Source organism: Vespa crabro, chromosome 15, assembly GCF_910589235.1.
Source record: "Vespa crabro chromosome 15, iyVesCrab1.2, whole genome shotgun sequence".
NCBI lineage: Eukaryota > Metazoa > Arthropoda > Insecta > Hymenoptera > Vespidae > Vespa > Vespa crabro.
In genome coordinates this window covers 4,452,496-4,472,238 of record NC_060969.1, presented here as the reverse complement: position 1 = coordinate 4,472,238, position 19,743 = coordinate 4,452,496, and the positions used below count along the sequence as shown (strand labels likewise).

The 19,743-nt window shown below is 30.9% G+C and overlaps 2 protein-coding genes and 1 long non-coding RNA gene across 17 annotated transcripts in view; 1 reads left to right on the top strand and 2 right to left on the bottom strand.

Moving 5' to 3' along the window:
• Positions 1–865: 865 nt before the first annotated feature.
• Positions 866–7,297, bottom strand: LOC124429538 (tRNA-uridine aminocarboxypropyltransferase 1-like). Its single transcript, XM_046974949.1, has 4 exons — positions 6,978–7,297; positions 1,276–1,475; positions 1,053–1,193; positions 866–957 (listed from the first exon to the last, which is right to left on the bottom strand). Exons 1-4 carry the CDS (start codon positions 7,156–7,158, stop codon positions 934–936), a joined length of 546 nt encoding a protein of 181 aa, XP_046830905.1. The 5' UTR covers positions 7,159–7,297; the 3' UTR covers positions 866–933.
• LOC124429531 (long-chain-fatty-acid--CoA ligase 4) overlaps positions 1,915–19,743 on the top strand; it is a 23,589-nt gene continuing 5,760 nt past the window's right edge. The window contains exons 1-4 of one of the 15 annotated variants that reach the window (XM_046974920.1): positions 1,915–2,399; positions 2,471–2,606; positions 2,732–6,491; positions 6,800–7,157. In XM_046974920.1, the coding sequence (XP_046830876.1) occupies positions 2,747–6,491; positions 6,800–6,855 (3,801 nt within the window). In that variant the 5' untranslated portion in view covers positions 1,915–2,399; positions 2,471–2,606; positions 2,732–2,746 and the 3' untranslated portion in view covers positions 6,856–7,157. Of the gene's footprint in view, positions 2,400–2,470; positions 2,607–2,731; positions 6,492–6,799; positions 7,158–7,288; positions 7,423–7,795; positions 7,934–8,613; positions 9,196–13,239; positions 13,455–14,607; positions 14,827–17,841; positions 17,945–19,743 lie in introns of those variants that run through there. The other 14 variants (XR_006943480.1, XM_046974921.1, XM_046974918.1 and 11 more) reach the window with 14 other exon arrangements.
• On the bottom strand, positions 9,764–11,670 carry LOC124429541. Its single transcript, XR_006943481.1, has 2 exons — positions 10,741–11,670; positions 9,764–10,311 (listed from the first exon to the last, which is right to left on the bottom strand). It is a non-coding gene; the product is annotated as an uncharacterized LOC124429541 (long non-coding RNA).

Here is a 19,743-nt window from a genome sequence, read left to right as displayed (position 1 = left end):
CACACTGAAAGAAAATTATTCCAAGTCCAACTTTTATGTAATTTAACCATTGATAAGGTAGTATTTAGTTTACAACATAGCCACTAAGAGTCGCTATAATCAAAGAGAAAAATAATAGATCTTTTGATATTTTTAATTTTATCATCATTATGAATGACCATAAATGTAAATAACAAAAATCGGTAATTAACACAGTTACTAAGCATGAATCATTCTCTTATGAAACGAACGCTTGAAGATACCTATTGATGGTTTAATAAATTATATCGCAAATATTGAACAATTAAAATTTTCAATTTATTTTCAAAAGTAAAGAATCATATAAATATTCAGATTGTTATAAAAGAATAATTTATTATATATACATATAAATATGTATATATGTATGTTTTATATTAGAGGCCTCTTATATGCCCATAATTTGTCATGATCATATATAGTATGAATCTTTTCATACATATATTTAAAAAAGTATAATAGATTGTCATATCTGCCATCATACTTTTGATTACAATTTGATACATTGTAATTTAATTCTCCAATAGTTAAATTATCTTCTTTCTCTTTATCCTCTTCTCTATATGTACATTCTACTATATCAAAGGCACATGTATGCAATTCTATTAAAAATTGATGAACTGCTTCTATCGTTGCCAAATACCATCTTGGACTTTTTTTCTGGTGTCGCCAGAATTGCGATATTCTTGATTTTAATATGATACATCGTAAATCTGTAAATCAATATTTTACTTCAGCTTAAAATTAAGTTAAAACATTTTAGATGTATACTGACCTCTTAATCTTTGATCTTTATATATTGATTTTGTTTGATGCCATGTACTATCGATAAATATTGCTCTTTTTATTGGATATTCATTTCTGATCCTTTCTAAAAAAGTTTTGCCATCTTGTTGGACTTCTTTAATAAATAAATTATCGATAGTTACAGCAGTTTTGCTAGGGAAAATGAGAACAGTCTGAGGGATAATGTCATTTATATGTGTAAAAAATGTAATGATCAACAATGAATTACAATGCTAATATTCTCATACCTCTTCGTTTTTTACCATTTCAGGAAAATCAGGATAAATATATATTTTTACATCTTCCGGTGCTAAAACAGCAGCATGAACCGCAGTACTTTTCCCTTCTATTTCTCTAGGATGTTTAATAATATCTATTTTTACAGGTAGCTTTAAAAATAATCAAATGTTATAGTCTATATTATTTATCGCACATTTCGTATATAACGTATAAACAATATTTCAAAGATACCTTTAAGCGAGGAAAATACTTTTGATCAATTACAGGGGTAAAGCATGTATAACAAAAAAATTTTCTCGACCTATAACAATGTTCACATATCTCTCTACCCTCTACAGTATCTAAAATTTGTGCATCATCGATCTTTAAGTTTTGAAAAGGAGCTCTATCAATAATCCTTTGCTTTTCTTCCAAATTATGATCTTTACCACCTTTAAGAACCATTATATTTGCTTCAGCCATATTTTTATTGCAAAAAAAAAAAAAAAAGAAAGAAAAAAATCCACAGTTCATACATAAAATTATTTTTACACGATATCAAATTAATCTTTCATTCGCATAATTCGTTTTGTCACTCTTAGAATCATCAAAATTATCAAAAGTCCTTTTATTCGGATTCTATTTCGAAAATAATGCTAATATTAATTAACCAGGTACAATACAATAATAATACATCTTAGTTCAGCTTTCTGACACTCTGTCGTTAGAGAGCGTCAAAATATCTAACATTGGTCCCAAACGTCCATGTAAATATGAGTTTCGAGAAATATTTTTACGAGGAAAAAAAAAAAGAAAAAAAAAAAAGAGAGAAAAAAGAAAAGAAGAAATTCCGTCTTTTTATATCGTCTTACTTAGAAAGACGCGTGCAAAGCCGTGACGTATGATCACCCACGCGTGATTCTGCGCGAAAGTTAGGAAAAAAAATTTCTATGGGTGGGGTCTTGATAACGAATCCTCCCCCACTCCTTTCTTTAAGTTAGCGAATCGAGTCGGTTTTAGCGTACTTTTTATGGTCGTCGCATCAGACCACTCCGTTGGACGCAGCTTTTGTTCCGTACTTATAATTATTGTTAGTGTCAAATAATAATAAGTGTTAAAGAAATAATCGTCGTTTCGAGAGGAATGACGAAGTACAATTTCGCGGTCGTTAAAACTTCTTTAAGATCTGCATCATCGAAATTTATATTTAGGAAAGTTTTGATTTACGAAATGTACAGTGCAATATGAAAATAAAACGTTCGTCAATTTTCATGATTCGAGAATTATAAACGTTGTGTATGTAAAAAAGAAAGGAAAAGAAAAGAAGAAGAAGAAAAAAAAAAACAGTAAAATAAAAATGTTTCGTAAAGTAAAAGGTGAGTTGGTGTCATTGTCGTTGATACTTCTTTATACAGTGTCCATTACAGTTATTTCTTTATACTTTCAGTTTACGTGTCGATTCGTTGCTAACTACCAATGATTGTACATGGCCTTCAAAGGTTATTTACTATTCTCTGACAACTGTGTAGAACGCTCGATCTTTTACTTCAAAGAAATTGTTCATAGTTTATATCTGTATAAAGGTTAGTAATATAGATTCATTTTATATTATACATAATATATATATATATATATATATATGTATGTATATGTATGTATATGTATATACTACTTAAAATTAAGGGATTAAATCTCGGATTTGTTATAGGTGTAATAATATAAAATGGAGTCTAATAATTGCTTTACGGAGAAAAGGAGAATAAGAGGAAAAGATATCCTTAGAATGGATGGTCTTTTACCACCGACTCGTCGTCTGCCAGTGTGCAATGCTGTAACCTCAACATCTTATAAAAAAAAAGAAAAAAAGTGGTCTATTGGAGGAATATTTAAGCGTATATCTTCTATGCGTGATGATGACAGTTCTTCTAACGAAGAAGAAATTGTTTATTGTAAAAGAGAACCCAAGAAACCTCTTAAAATCAATAAGCAATCAGATGGTATTGTACTTCATCCGGTGAAAAATAATTGTCAAACAGAATCTAATAATTTAATAACTGATACTAATGAACAATCCATGGAATCTCTTAACGTTCATATAGATTCTGTACATTCGCGTAGTAGCGATGGTTCGTTAGAAGGTTTGGGTAGGAAAATACGGAAAAATAAAATGAAGGCACGCGTAGAGGCTAAAAGAGATCGATTATGTCCTAATAGTAGTTCTGACGAGGATTCACGTATTTCCAATAATTCATTGGCTAAATCTCAATTAGATGATCATTCGCAGAGCATATGTAAAACGAATTCTTACAATAGACGTACTCGAGCTGCTAGAACGGAACGTTATATCAAACGTTTGTTTAAAGAAGAAGTGCACATAGATGATGCTAATCAAATAAATTGTAAAGAAGATAGTTTGGAATGTTTAGACGAAGGACAACGTGTTATCGCGAATTTAAGTGATATACAACGTCAAATAATGCATTCACGACGATCAACTATACAATCTAATGATCAAATTGCTACAACACACAAGCCTATTACGTTAAACACTCAAAATATCAATATAGGTACAGGTTGTTCTGAGAATTGGTCGTATGGTAATAAAACTGAATATTCTACTCACAGACATTTAACAGATATGAATCAAAATAATTTTTATGAAAAAAATGCTCCTGGTCGTTGGATAGAACAGGATTCGAATAATGATTTCACGTTGGCGTCAGTGAAAGATCACGCGATTGAACGAAGATCGATGACAAGATCATCTAATCCACCAGATCCTCCACCTCGTGATCCTCGTCGTGTTCCCACCTATGCGTGCCATTCTTTTCCTTTTAATGGTAGAAGTCAAAAGAAAAGGCTTTTCGATGAATATACAAATATAAATATGGATAAGAAACTCGATTGGATTGGTACACGAGCTTATAGTTCGAATGAAGAAATTACACGTAGTAAAAATATTACACAACGTGATTCAGAAAATATGTTTCTTTTAGAATCTAATAAGATCAATATTCGTCCACGAGAATATACAAATAATAGATACACGTCGATGTGTAACCGTTCGAACGAGATTGAACATAATTCGCGTCGATTTCTTCAAATGGATGAAGCTTCAAAGTGTAGAAGAAAGAACAATCGTAATAATCAACTTAACTCGAATGTTAATGAACACGGTGAGGGAGTAAAACAGATCCAATTATCAATGAACTGTGAAACAAATGGTATATATGGAAGAATCTCAGCGCGTAATACTCAATCGTCTAGCGAACGTTCGTATGTTTTTAGAAATAACAATGGGAATGAAGTGAATTCTGAAGAAAAAAAGAACGAAACAACGAAAATGGATGAGGCAGCTTTAGAGAGGAAACAATCGTCGAAGAATCTTGAAGAAGCGATTTCTGAATTGGAAGCCATATATAATAGTTTACGACTTGGGGACGAGGATTTGTTAGATCGTGCTGAAAGAAGAAGCATGGAGGAATTTAGTCTTAAACATGGACAACCTGAAGATGAACAAGTAAAGCCTACTCGTCCGGATTCACCTGATAGATTGAAAGATGATATGGCCTATAGAAGAATGCATCCTGTTGAACGACCAACTTCTTTGTCGGATATTATTGGACAATCATCGTTTTCAAACATTAGTTATCTTATCGCTTCACCTGTGCTTTCACGTAGGGACAATATGTTTGAAACTAAGTCACCTATTGGTATAACTCGTCGTGACGAACCGGATGTAACGAGAGACGACGTTGTCTTTCGTAGTATACATCGTGCCAATAATACACTTAAAGTGATTGAACCTCAACCACCTTTTGGTATACCACTTGGACCAGTGACCACTGCTACGGAGAGCGACTATCTGCACACAGTGCCAAATAAGTCTAATCCACCTCGTTCACCGTATATACCACAATGCGAACCTGACGTTATTACCGATGATTTAGCTTTTAGGACACTTAGAAAGGATGCCACGACAACATCAGCAAAGATTAACGTAGATAATCAAAGAGAAGGTATTAATAATGAATCTGTTAATGAATTTCCTGCTAAGAAAAAAAGAGCTGTTAGGTCTCTTTCCGCTAATCTTTATGGGCTAATAAATCAAGAACGTATACATTTGCACAGACAGCCAAGCCTTCGTGAGATCAACGATGATATCGAGAATATAGATAATAATCGTAAATTCGTAGATAAGATAAATCATTTTAGGCGTGTTGTCAGTGATGGCGAATTATCCGATCAAGGTAGTATAAGATGGCGCGGAGAAAGATATACAAAGAATACTTTTGACATAAATGGAAATCATCATGATTCCGGTCTCTGTAGGAAAATGCTTCGAGTTTATGTCTCGCCGTCAACGACGATGCAATGGTCGAATAAAAATTCTAATAATCGCGAAGAAACGCCAACGTCCACTTTTCTCAGTGCTACCAGACGGACATCGTCTGTTGACATTACTCCAGATTCTTGGAAACCCACTCGTGATGATTCTTTAATTGGTAAAGATAATACGGATTCAGATTTCACTGCGTACAGTCGTTTGTGCCAAGACTTGGTAAATATAATCAAAGAATCCGATGATTCAGAAATAAAAACCAACGAACAGGATGTACTAATTGAACCTAAAAGCTCTGTTCGTGAAAGTAAAGTTGAGATTGAACCTTTAATTACAGAATTACGCAATGAACTTGTTGATGGTACGGTTCAAGAACATTTCAATGAAAAATCTGAAATCAAGAAAATCAATGAAACCAATGAAATTAAGGAATCCATTGACTTAAACCTAGACGAAGAAAATACTATAGAAAACGAAAATGATAAGCTCGATTATTATCTTCGTTTGGCAAACGAGAACGTGAAGATGATTGCGGAGGCCTTTAGCAGCGTGGCTGACCATCTACGCGATGGCATTGACGTTGGAGATGATTCATCGAGCCGTCTTAAAACCGACAGCGACAATACGCGTGAAACTAGCACACATTCGTCATCATTTTTGGTCGATGTAGATGAAAAGACATTGGATGAGATGTCAACGTCCTCGAATAGCGAAGATCTTGTTAAAAAAAGCACTGAATCCGACGTATCCGTAGAGAAGCTTGATGTTCCTAACCTTAAAGAAAACAATGTTAGACGTCAATTGGACATAGAGATCGATCTTAACAAAGCCGTGGAAGATCTACAAATAGCAGCAGCTAGTTTGAATGGGAATGTACAAGAAATTGAAGAATTCGGAGTTCAATTAACAAAACTGAGTGAAAATTGTTTGACCGTCGAAGTCGAAGATAAGGTTAATGAAAAAGACGAGGAGAGACTTAAATTATTTATCATAGAGAAGGAAGATGTTATTTCTAAGTCTGACGTAGGACAGAAAGAAGGAACAGAAAAAAATGAAGAACAGAAATGCGAGATGTTCGAGCCAATAGAAACGCAAGATGAGGACAGGCGTATTGCGGTTCGCGAAGGTGAGAAGAATGTATGGGATGTTGATTTGAAAAATTATGACGAGAATTATCATCTCGCACGACCGATCGAAATACGTGTTCCTTATGTAACTAACATCATTACTATAACTATAACAGAATATTCCATGGTTTTACTCGCTTGCCTCCTTGCACTGCTTCTAGCAATTGTAGCAGCGTCGTGAGAAAGATCTCAAATGCATATGAATATGTATGTATATGGTATGATGATATTTATGGTGGGTGATGTGTTTGTTTTTATCCTGGGTGTGCCATCATCCATTTGTATTTTCGTCTTACTAATGTCGTAGGTTTCCAGGATATTATTCGTTCGGCATGTGATAAAGGTTACCATGCAAATATGTAAATTCGATTACTATGGTGTCGTGGATTCACACGTATGGCGGCGACAAGTGTGTTCCTTTTTTTTTTTTTTTTTGAATGTTTAAATAAAAAGAAAAAAAACAATACGCAACTCTCTCTACGAACCGATTGAGAAAGGAACGATTTTGTTGTTCTCGTCATCGTCATCGTCGTCGTCGTCGTCGTCATTGTTGTTGTTGTTGTTGTTGTTGTTGTTGTTGTTGTTGTTACTACTGTTGCTGCTGCTGTTATTGTTGCTATTGTTATTGTTGTTGGTTTTAATAAAGTTTAGACATTTGTGCCGCATCTTCTGCAAAATCTAACCTCCATCATCAAGAGTCACGGTTATACGTCGTCCCCGATATCTTTCGTTTTTCTGTTGGAATTTCTTCTTTCTTTTATTTTTTTTTCTTTTTTATTATTTTCTTATTTTTTAGATGAATGAGGAGAGAGCATTCCGTTATTATAGGATGTTTTGCGTTAATACACATAGATCGCATTTTGTAATAACGTAGAATCTGATGGAAGTATATTAAACGAGTACGCCCGTCGGTAAAATCGCATAAGAAGCTTAGATGATAAAATGAATGTCTGATACGAACTACTTTAACGGAATACTAAAATAAACTTAAGCGTTTCAGTCTCTGACTCATAGTTAACAACGAAAGTGCACTCGGTAACATCGTACGATTTTGAATATAATTACTTTACAATTATATTATTACAAATCCTTATTCTATTTTCAAAAAAAAAAAAAAGAAAAAATATAAAATAAATTTGCGAATATATATACACATATATATATACATATATATATATATATAAGTATACCGTGAAGTGGGTGCTACATCGAGTCAGTATCGATATTATTTCGGTGACAAGGATTCCTCTCTTGGCGAAAGAAACGAGAATTATCGATCGCAGGCGGCGAAGTGACGTCACCAAGGATCACGCCACATCTTCATCCATTGAAACGAGCCTTGCAATTGGTCCACAGTAGTTCAACTATCTATATCCATATCAAGAATAGTTGGGAACTGTTTTGGTTTGCAAGCTGCATGCTTTAACGAGTTTGGTTCCTAGTACGTCGTATTATTGCATAAACAAGAACGTTTTCTTTTTCTTTTTTTTTTTTTTCTTTTTTTTTTCTTTTTTTTTTCTACACTATTTTCTATTTTATAAATTATCTCAATTTATTTATAGAAGATGAATAAAATAGAATTTAACAATTCTAATATATATAATTCATATCCGTTGTTTGGTCTTTTACGGGAATTTAATTCTTTATCCTGCGATTTAAAAGATATCTTCTATAGATAAAAAAAAAAAAAAAAATAAAAATAAAAATAATTTGAATTTATTTTAATAATAGAGAATATTACCATAAGGCGTAACAATAAACTTATTACAATTTATATGACCAGATATAAATATGCAAAGAAGTATTTGCATTATGTCGTTTTATCTTTTGAAAACGTGATAATGATTTTCAAAGTAACGATAATAAAAATAATGAAACATTTCAGCAAATGGATATTTTTCGTTGTATTCGTTAATTATATCATTAATTATTATTCTGTCAAATATATACATAGATTATATTTAAAAAAAAAAAAAAAACAAACAACAAAAAAAAAGAAAAAAAAAGAAAATGCATTAACTTTAAGACGTATGTTGTACCCGCGTTACGAGTTTCATGATATTTCCAGTAGATGTCGGGATGACGCAACCTCATCGATCCCGTTAGTTTAAGACTCGCGAGCGGCAAGATGGCCGCGTCTAGTCTGTATCCTATGTACGTCGGTTCGTATTTTCCAATAGAATTAGTAGCGTCTAACGCGTAACACGTTACGGAACGTTTCTCCGCAACGAGTTTCGTCAAAACGAATAATCTCGCTATTGTCGTTTTAATGAAGAATTAATCGGCTCAACAGGGAAATATAAGAAATTTCTAACAGCTCAAGCCGAAAAATATAAAGGAAAATTATGGAAAATTGAGAAAAACTCTTTCGAATGTTAAACCGGTCTACGGAATTTTCTTCTCATATTTTGAAGAGACAAGAAGTAAGCATATCGAGAAGTAACGCGGAAGGATAGATTAAAGGAGGTTAATTTAGTAAGAGGTAAATGTGTGTTAGTGTCAGTGATAGGTAAGAGAAGCACGTGGTCTCACTCCAGTGCTCTTCGTGTGACAAAGACGTATCGAGTGAAAACTTAATAATACGACGAAAGAAAGAAAGAGTTAAAGAGGGGGAGAGCGAGAGAGAGAGAGAGAGAGAGAGAGAGAGAGAGAGAGAGAGAGAAAGAAAGGGGAAGGAAGTAAGAAGGTAAAAGAAATCCATAGGTATGTTAAACCAAAAACAACAACAAATATTACGTCATCTTTCCTCGATGATTATTTATTGTCATCGAAATTAAATTTAATTAAAATTTTTTTCAACTTGGCGCTCCAACTAAGATACACGATTCTCAAAATAACTTCGTCAATCTTATGTAACGAAATAAGAAACTTTCAAAAAAAGAGAGAGGGAGTGAAATATATATATATATAAAGGAAGATTCGATCGTTGAGAATATATCGTTCACCGATGTTTAATCATAGTAAAAGTAATAGTAGTAGGACAGTTCGAGAAGGGATTCACGCCTTCCTGATTTAGCATGTTTATTTCTGTTTTATAAAATTGGAGTCTTCTCTTCATCTAAAGAAATTCCATGTGTACATATATATATATATATATGTATATGTATATATATTCATTGCAAAAGTGTCGGATTTCATTTCGGAACGACGGAAACAATGACGACATTGACGGCAATAACAACAATGTCGTCTCTTAGCACAATCAGGCTTTATAATTTACGTAGTATCAATGATCAAAGGTTAAATATTTAGAGAAGGAAGATAAATGGTATAAAGTGAAAAGTGCAAAACAATATATTTTCATTTGTAATCGGCGAAGAATCAAAATACTTTTTGAGATATAACAACGAAGATACATTGTATAGCGCGCGCGTGCATGCGCACACAAACACACACACACAACATATACGTACATACATACATACATACATACATACATACATACATACATACATAAACACATACAAGCTCGTATATACATATGTTTTACCGGCTTCAGTCGTGTACCATTCGGTGCATACTACCTCCGCCATTTTTCATTCCTCCTTCTCCTCCTCCTCCTCCTTCTCATCCTCCTACTGCCTTTACACCACCCTTTCCTTGATTCCACGGCGTCTATTATCATCATCATCATCCGTCGTCGTCGTCATCGTCTCGTCGTCATCGTCATCGTCTTCGTCGTCGTCGTTTTCGTCGTCGTCGTTTTCGTCGTCGTTTTCGTCGTCGTCGTGTCGTCGTTTTCCTCGTCGTCTTCGCGGCAACGGCATTGGTACGGATGGCTGCGTCGCGTGCACACCTACACTCACCGCATCCTTGACCCTTGGATCGTGAACAGAGATAATTTCTTTACCAGATTCGTATTGAGAAAAACGAACTTTAGTCGGTTGGAATTGACGATAAAAGGAGGAAGAAACTTTGCAACAGTTTTATTATTTCTTCTTTTTTTCTTTTTTCTTTGCAAATTTACACACAGATATATATATATATATAGTTTACACGTATATATATGTATATATATATATATAGTTTTTTTTTTCTATTCTTCCTCTTTCTCATTGAGTTGTGTGCATTTTTTTTCTTCGGTAAGTTGATCCAAATTCTTTTTTTTTTCTTTTTTTCTTTTCTCTTTTTATTCCTCAAATTTTATATATATATATATATATATATATATATATATGTGTATATTACATTCTCTCTCTCTCTCTCTCTCTCTCTCTCTCTCTCTCTCTCTTTCTCGTTATTCTTTACCTAAAGAGCGCGCGCGTGGACGACGAGCTATTGTAAAGCTTTCCTCTCGCGAATCAACGTATGCGCCGGCGCTATTTATACTAGGATAGAGATATATGTACATATACGTATTTGTATACGAATGTGCACAAGGAATATATGCGAGGGAGGCGTCAGACGTCCTTCGTTACCAGTCGTGCAAAGTCCTGCTCATAAAAAAAAGAAAGAGATAGATAGATAGAGAGAGGGAGAGAGAAAGAGAGAGAGAGAGAGAGAGGGAAAAAAAGATAGAAGATTACGATATAGCTGTCTTCTCTTGTCAAATAATTTTATTTAATTAATAATATATATATATATATATATATATTAGCTCAAAAGACTGAGTAACATTTAATTATAAAATATACGAAAATAATGACGAAATCACATTCCGATAATCGGTTATTACACAATGAAAAAGTCAAGATGGTCATTATTTTTCTTCTTCTTTTTTTTTTTTTTTTTTCTTTTGACGATGAAAGACAAAAAAAAGTAAATAAAAATGTTTGCATTCGGTTTATCAAGCATTTCTTTGCGGTCGTGAATACAAGCCAATGAACGCCCTTCTCGTCACGTGGAATATTTTATTCTCGGTGCTTGGTCTCCACGCAATTTGATACAACCTCGACGGATAGTATCCTCCCTCTCTCTTTCTTTCTCTCTCTCTCTTTCTCTATCTCTAACTCTATTTCTCTCTCTCTCTCTCTCTCTCTCTCTCTTTCTCTCTCTCTTTCCTTCTCTCTTTTCCTGTTTCTATTTTCATTCACCTGCCTTTCTTGTGGTCTTCTACGAACTCGACTCTTCGTTCTTCTTTGGAAGATATCGGATCGTCTTTTACGGAAGAGTTTGATTGCTTCGAGCAACAGATCGTGATAATGTCTAATCTTTGTACTTTGAGTCTTCTTGTAAATTGTATGTATTTACTTGCTACACGTGATCAAATATTATATATATATATATATATTTTTTTTTTTCAATTTCTTCATGTATTTATTTATATCTATTTATAGGAATATTTACAAATAGTTATATAGATATTGAAATATCCATTTGACTTTCGATTCTAATATTGTTCGATATATTTTTTTTCTTTTTCTTTCTCTTCTTCTCTTCCTCTCTCTCTCTCTCTCTCTCTCTCTCTCTCTCTCTCTCTCTCTCTCTCTCTCTCTTTTTTTTCTTCTATTTTCAAAACTCTTGGTGGCGTACTTGTATCTCAAACTTTTCTATTTGTTTTGTATTCGTCATCGATCGTTTTTTCATTTATGTTCGTCGTCATTACTCGGATTCGATCGGAAGTGTTGGCAAACGAGCTTACCTTTTTTCATTTCGCTTTACATTTCTTCGTGTCATAGTTTGTAAAAGAGAGAGAGAAAAAAAAAAAGAAAAAAAAAAAAAAAAGAAGTAATAATGAGTTTCGTATTTCTCACTTAAAGTGTAATATACACGATATTCTTTCCCCTTGTTGGAAAATCTTTTATACGAAATTACTTGGCATAGCGAAGCTTGTAATCAATCGTTAATGTTCTAGATTCGAAAGAGAGAGAAAGAAAGAGAGGGAGGGAGGGGGCAAGTTTACGTTTGAATTGAAAAAAAAAAAAACAAAAAGAAAAAAGAAAGAAAGCTTTAGGGCTTTTTATTTTCTTAATTTCGAATGATCAATCGTATTTTTTATTGAAGGAAGACAATTTTATTTTATTGTCAACAAATCGAATAAAAATGTACTCGTTTCAAACGTTTGTACTTGTAATCTTTTTTCTTTTTTTTTTTTTTCTCCCAACGATTAGAGTTGTTCATGTGTGTCTGTGGGAAATTAATACATTATTATTATTCATCATTTGAAAATAATATTGATATGAAGAAAATACATTGATGATACTAACGTCGTTATGATATTATTTCATTAAAATTATTCTTTTTTGTTTTCTTTTATAATTAAACATTTAATTAAGTTATTAATTAATTTCTCTTATTAAATTAAAGGAGTATCTTTCTAAGATTGGAATAATAAAAAATTTCCGATTGGAATAATGTGTTTAAAAAGAGAGAAGAGATAAAAAATAATCTAATTCTAATCTGAACATATTTGCATATATTAGAACGCAAAAAGAAATCTGTTAATTATATATATATACATATGTATATAAATTATCATATATATATATATATATATATATATATATATATATATATATATGTTAAAGATAAGGGGAAAGATAAATACGATATTTATTCATGCTCGGATAAAATAATTCTGCTGAAGAGGAAATTGAACATGATTCTATTTATGTATGTTATTTTCAATTATATATATACATATTTCTTAGAAAAAGAGAGAAGAAGAATATAGATAGATAGATAGATAGATAGATAGATAGATAGAGAGAGAGAGAGAGAGAGAGAGAGAGAGAGAGAGAGAGAGAGAGAGAGAGAGAGAGAGAGAGAGAGAGAGAGAGATAGATAGATAGATAGATAGATAGAGAGAGAGAGAGATAGAGAGAGAGAGAGAGAGAGTCGTGTTTATCACGTACAGATTTTTCTTTAGAACAACAAGAAAAAGAGAAGCAATAAATTGGATCGGTTAGTTGGTCTCAGTTAGTCTACTCTCATCACGATTCGCGTAGGAGCTTGTTCAATAACAGTGCGACGTAACGCGAAATCCTTCCCCTCGTAGATCACGAACGGTCTACTCTCTTCCGGTATATATCGTACGCCCTTCCTCTTGCGTGACATTATTGATGATGTCTCTCTCTCTCTCTCTCTCTCTCTCTCTCTCTCTCTCTCTCTCTCTCTCTGTCTCTGTCTCTGTCTCTGTCTGTCTTTCTTTTTCTTTACCTTCCCCCTTCCCCTCCCGCCCCTCGATGTTTTTCTTATCGTAAAAACTATCATTTCTTTTTCTTCTTTTCAATTAATGGAAACTTTTCAATCATAGCCTTCGTATGAATAATTTCGTTATAATTTATTTCATTCCGGATAATTTTTCGCTCGAAGAATATTGCAAAACTATCAATTGTATTATTTAAATAAAATTAACATGTATATATATATATATATATATATAATATTAATTATAATTATAAATAACTTGTATTTATAATATTTTCTAACGCTATGAATATTATAAATGTTAATTTTATTTATAAATTCTCTCTTATTTTTGTATATTATACAAATTACAAATTTTTATTCATATAAGGTAATTAATATTTATAATATTCGTAAGGATAAAGAAGTTGTATATGTTAATTATATTATTAATATTTATTGACGTAAAGATTATCAGATAAATATTTGGTTACCGACGGATATTTTTTTGTCATTGATTTTGTTTTTCTTTTCTTTCTTTCTTTCTTTCTTTCTTTCTTTCTTTATTTATTTTTGTTTTCTTTTACGAAATGAATAATCCTGTTTCGTTTTTTGTCAAGTCGAATTCTTGTATCGAATATCATTCAATCATATTTCATTTTTTATTCAATTTATTAGAAATTTCCCAATCAATCAATCAAGACAAGTACAAGCACTTTGATAGTTAAAATTAAATATTAATCGTATTATTATCGTGAATTATGTATTAGAATTATGACGTAATTCTCGCCTTCTTTATATAATATTAACAGCAATGTTTCACCTTGAGGAAACTTAACAATATAACGTAACACAGGGTCCAATGTTCAATGCCGTGAAACTCATTATCTTTCTCTGTCTGTCTGTCTCTTTTTATATCTCTCTATCTCTCTCTCTCTCTCTCTCTCTCTCTATCTGTCTATCTCTATCTGTCTGTCTGTCTCCCTCTTTCTCTCTCTTTCTTGCTAGTTTAGTTTATCGACGTTTATATTTCTCGTACATTTTTAGATCTACTATTACGACGAGTCGCTCGTATGGATTCTCGACTGAAAACGAGATAATCGATCTCCCATAGAGATAACATACGGCGAACTATTTTATAAGTAGGAGAAAAGACGCAATCTCGTTTTATCTTTTCTTCTAATTTTTAGAAACGCCGCAGTAGTATTATCGTTGTGTCGTGGTTTGCTGACTATTTAAAATGTGCTCATCGAGTTTGAAAAGAAGGTACGATGAGAGGAATTATATATTAGAAATCGAACGATTTTTTTATTTTTCCAGACTGTATAATATTGTCATTGAATTATGGTATCGTTGCGAATATAGAATTATTTCTTTTGTTTTTTTTTTTTTCTTTTTTTGGCATACGAGAAACTCAAAGTAACAAATTTTACAATTCCATCTCATAAAATCAATATAGATCTAATTTTTTCTTTAATCACGAGGCTACTCCGAGTCAAGCACGTGATAAAGCAATCAACGAGCAATATGCATAGAGGAGAATATAATCTATGTACTGTACTCGCATTCGTTCGTTTCTAACTGCTATGTATTATAGTCAATATGTATGTACTTACTTGATATTTCGTCAAGTTCGATTATGTTATCCAATGTATTCACGTATTTATTCATCCCAGTATGCATTTATGAACTTATCGACACAATTTATATATATATATGTATGTATATATACGTATACACTTATGTATCTATTATAGTATTTAGATTTAACAATGTCGAATGATAATCATTCAATTTTTGGATTGAAAAATTAATTCACTTCTTTACGAGCTTTGATTTTTCAAATATTATCGAATAATTATCAATCAAAGATATTTTTTTATTCTATATTTCATAAAAATTATTTTGTTTAATAATATTCAAATTTAATAATTAAATTTTCTCCGATGACCTCACGGAGAAATTATCGTTCATTATCTTCCATAGAATTAATCAATTTATAATATTCTTTTATATCGTAACTTTCGATCGTATCAATATTATTTATATTTATCTCTTAATTACATATAAATTTATTTAATCACACACACATATATATATTTATATATATATATCGAACGAATAAAATTTTTATTATTCAATTTCATTAATTGATGTATTTCGAAAAAGTTTAATGATTAATGTATTTTCGAAAAAAATGGTGTACTTGATACTAAAATTTCCAGAAAGTTTATGTATATTTCCGATAACATTAGTAATATGCCATTTTCAGATAAGATAATGTTTTAAACGTTTGTAAGATAAATTGTTTCTTTTATTTATATATTTTTAAAAACAATAATTAATAACTAAAAATAGTCTTTTTTGATGAATGAGCGAGGACGAATATGACGACAAGTCAGAGACGATTTCTCGCTTACTGACCCTCTTGTCTATTTTCAAACGCTAAGAACCTCATGAGAAGGCTTACTCACACACTCGTTCTCTACCTCTTTCTCTCTCTCTCCCTTCTTTTATCCCTCCCTTTACAATTCCTCTCTCTCTCTCTCTCTTTCTCTCTTTTCCCCTTTTGTGTATCCTCCGTGGTCTTCCGATCGAAGAAATTAGGACGACGAATTATCTACTGTTTCAAGTAGTTTTCATTCATTAACACTTACAAATCTTTTGAACAATTTTTTCCTTTTCGAAGAATTCAATGAAATGCGAAACATTGTGCAATAATTTGGAATGAGTTCTTTGTTTTATTATTATTGTTATTATTATTATTATTTTTTATTTTATTTTATTTTGTTAATTCTATTAAGCAATCGATTGAAAAGAAACACGTATTGTATTTCGAAATATTCATGTATTTTCGAAACGAACTTCATTAGTACATCGATATTAATTAAATTTTATATTATAATTTAGTTTCCTTGCTTAATGAAGAAATTGTTTTCTTTTCTCTCTCTCTCTCTCTCTCTCTCTCTCTTTTATTTATTTTGAAAATATTTATACTTAAGTATCTGTATTCGTGTGTAAATTTTGTTGTGTTTAATTTTTTCGATAAGATCTTGATATGAAACATTGGAAATATTAATTCGATTCATTGTAAATTTCTGAGTGGACTTATCGAGAAGTTCAGAGAAAATTCAATCTTATTCTTTTTTTTTTTTTTTTTTTTTTTAAATATACTTTTACATAAATAAAAAAACTATTAATTAGTTACTTCAACCTGTAATTTTTAACTTTACAAAAAAAAAAAAAAAAAAAAAGAAAAAAAAAAAAAAGAAAAAAAAACTTCCTTTTTTTTTTCTTGATTCTATTCGCGTACATAACTTTTTATGTTTATCATTTGTAGTATCGTATACAATATCCATAAAAAATGATTATTAATTAATACATTTTAAATGTATATATTTAATATCATATTAATATTTATAAAAATAAAGTCTATTCATGTTCGGAATAGGTTGTTGATATTTAATAGATTCAAGATAAATAAATGCATATACGTATCTGCATTGTATATATATATATATATCGTAGTATATAACATATATCATTAGAAACAAATTGATATGTTTCTTCAGGTTCAATGAGTAAAATCGATAATAGATAGAGATGACATGGACTCTGTTCATTTCTCACACATACAACGAACGTTAATTTTTATATCATGGATTTGAAGAAATATATCAATACATAGCATTTATCTTGGCAATCTCGAAAGTCTGTATAGTCGAGATCGTAAAAGAATATTTTTCGATCAAAGTCCAAACGAGAGATCAAAGTTTCCATATCTCTTTTTCTGTATTTATCTCTATTTTTCTCCCTCCTCTCTCTCTCTCTCTCTCTCTCTGTATTTTTTTTTTTTTTTTTTAATGAAATGGAGCGCCGAGAGTATAAGCAAAATAGAAAAAAATAAAAAACAGAAAGATCTAAAAACATCTTAAACTGTATAATAAATTGTGAACTTTGCCCTTATGTCGCTAATATACCAAACAACGAAGCGATTGTGATTGATGCGACATTGAATAATAGTGGGCAAAGGAGGGCGGAGGTAGGGAGGGCGCGATAATGAAAAAAATGGGGGTAGGGGAGGGGGGAAACTAAAAAAAAAAGTGAAAAGAAAATAGAAAGAAAAGGTGCGAGAGATGAGAATTTTTGTTCGTTTGTTCTTCGAAGACTAACACCAGATCGTTTTGATTTTTGTGTCTTTTTCTTTTTTTCCCACCTTTTTTTTCTCTCTTTTTTTCTCTCCCTTTTTTTCCCCTTTTTTGGGAATGATTTTTCTTGCAGTGCCATTAATCCGCATCAGCGAGAAATAAGAGAGAATACCTGAAGTTAATCGATCGGAAGTAAGCATAAACTGGGTCGCCACCATGATCGTGGAGGACAAACCGTGAGTTTGTAGAGCAACTCTAAAAGAGAGACAGAAATGTAGACTCGTTGACACTACGTTCTATTATTTTGCAGCACGTAATCACGATTGACAAAGCCCTTTTCACAATTCCTAATTGATTATCGCTTAGTATGATTATCGTTTAGTATACTATTAATTGAACTTTGATCTTATTTGTTTTTCTTTGTTTCTTTCTTTCTTCCTTTCTTTCTTCCTTTTTTTTTTTTTTAGTTTTCTTTGTGCCTTCAAATCTTACGCTTCTCTTTCACATTTATTTTATTAGAAATATTTTATTCGAAAATTATTGCTTGTTTTGATCGTTTAATATATTATTATTATTATTCTTTTTCTTTTTAAAATTTTTTTTATTCGTATTAATTAGCATGAATTTTTATTAGAGCTTGCGTTTGCACGTATACACAGTCAGCTTGTTTATTTATATAGTATAGTTTTTTTTCTATTTTGTCTTGTTTAATATTAAGTAAATTTATAATTATTATAATAAACATTATAAATGTTTATGTACACACATACACGCATACACTTATATACATATAGTTATATAATTATATAATTAATTATATGCTATAATTGTTTATAATATAACGATTATATAATATTATATAATTGAATTTATTTCGGTTTATTTTATAATATTTTATTATATAGAAATATTATTCTATAAAATTATATAATAATTATATTTAAAGATATAAGATTAATTTTTAATAATATAATATAAAAGAAATTATATAATTAAATTATATATATATATATATTTTCTTGATTTAAAATATTTTAACATATAGAATACGTCTATTCTTTTTTTTTTTTTGCACGAGTTGAAATATTTAAAATGTAGGTCATTACGCCTGGCTTAGCATTTCTAATGTCTAATGTCAGAACATTTCTTTTCATTCATCGCTTACACTTTAGTTTTATCGGTGAACAAGCAAGATTTTTATTTATCTGCATAGTCATAGATATATGCATTCTTTTATATATATATATATATAAATCAAATTATAAAATTTCAAGTTGGGTTGAGTACATCGTTTCTAGAATTGAATATTATTTACTCTCTTTACACACATATATTGAGAAACTTTCATTATAAATAACCTTCGTTTCTTATTTAATCATGGCGTTTTTTATTTACTTTTCTTATCAGAATCGTTGGGCGTACTCTGATAATATCATTCTTTAACGTTTTCCTTTAATATGGATCAGAAACTATACGACGACAATTTTTGATTAAATTTATATTTCTTTCGTTTGTTCGTTCTTTTCTTTTTTATTTTTTTTTTTTCTTTTTGTTTCTTTTTCTTCTTTTCTTTACTTTTTATTCATTTTATTTTAACGTAACGAAGAAATTTAATCACTTTTTCTTTTATACATATCATTTTTATAGTAGAAATTTGACACACATTCAAACTATGAATGAGAAAAATTACTTCATTGATTATAGCTCGATTATATATTATATATAATATACATATGCACATGCATTAAAATGATAGTGAGCAAGCGAGCGAGAGAGAAAAAGAGAGAGAGAGAGAGAGAGAGAGAGAGAGAGAGAGAGAGAGAGAGAGAGAGAGAGAGAGAGAGAGAGAGAGAGGGAGAGAGAATTCCCTTGTATATGTATATATAGACATATGTATAGAGGGTGTTTCAAATCGTCAAAATTTAAAAGCATATACTACTCGTTCTAAGGATAAAAGGAAAAGTCATAAATTTGACTCCCGTTTCTTTCCAAGTTAAATATTATATATATATATATATATATATATATATATATA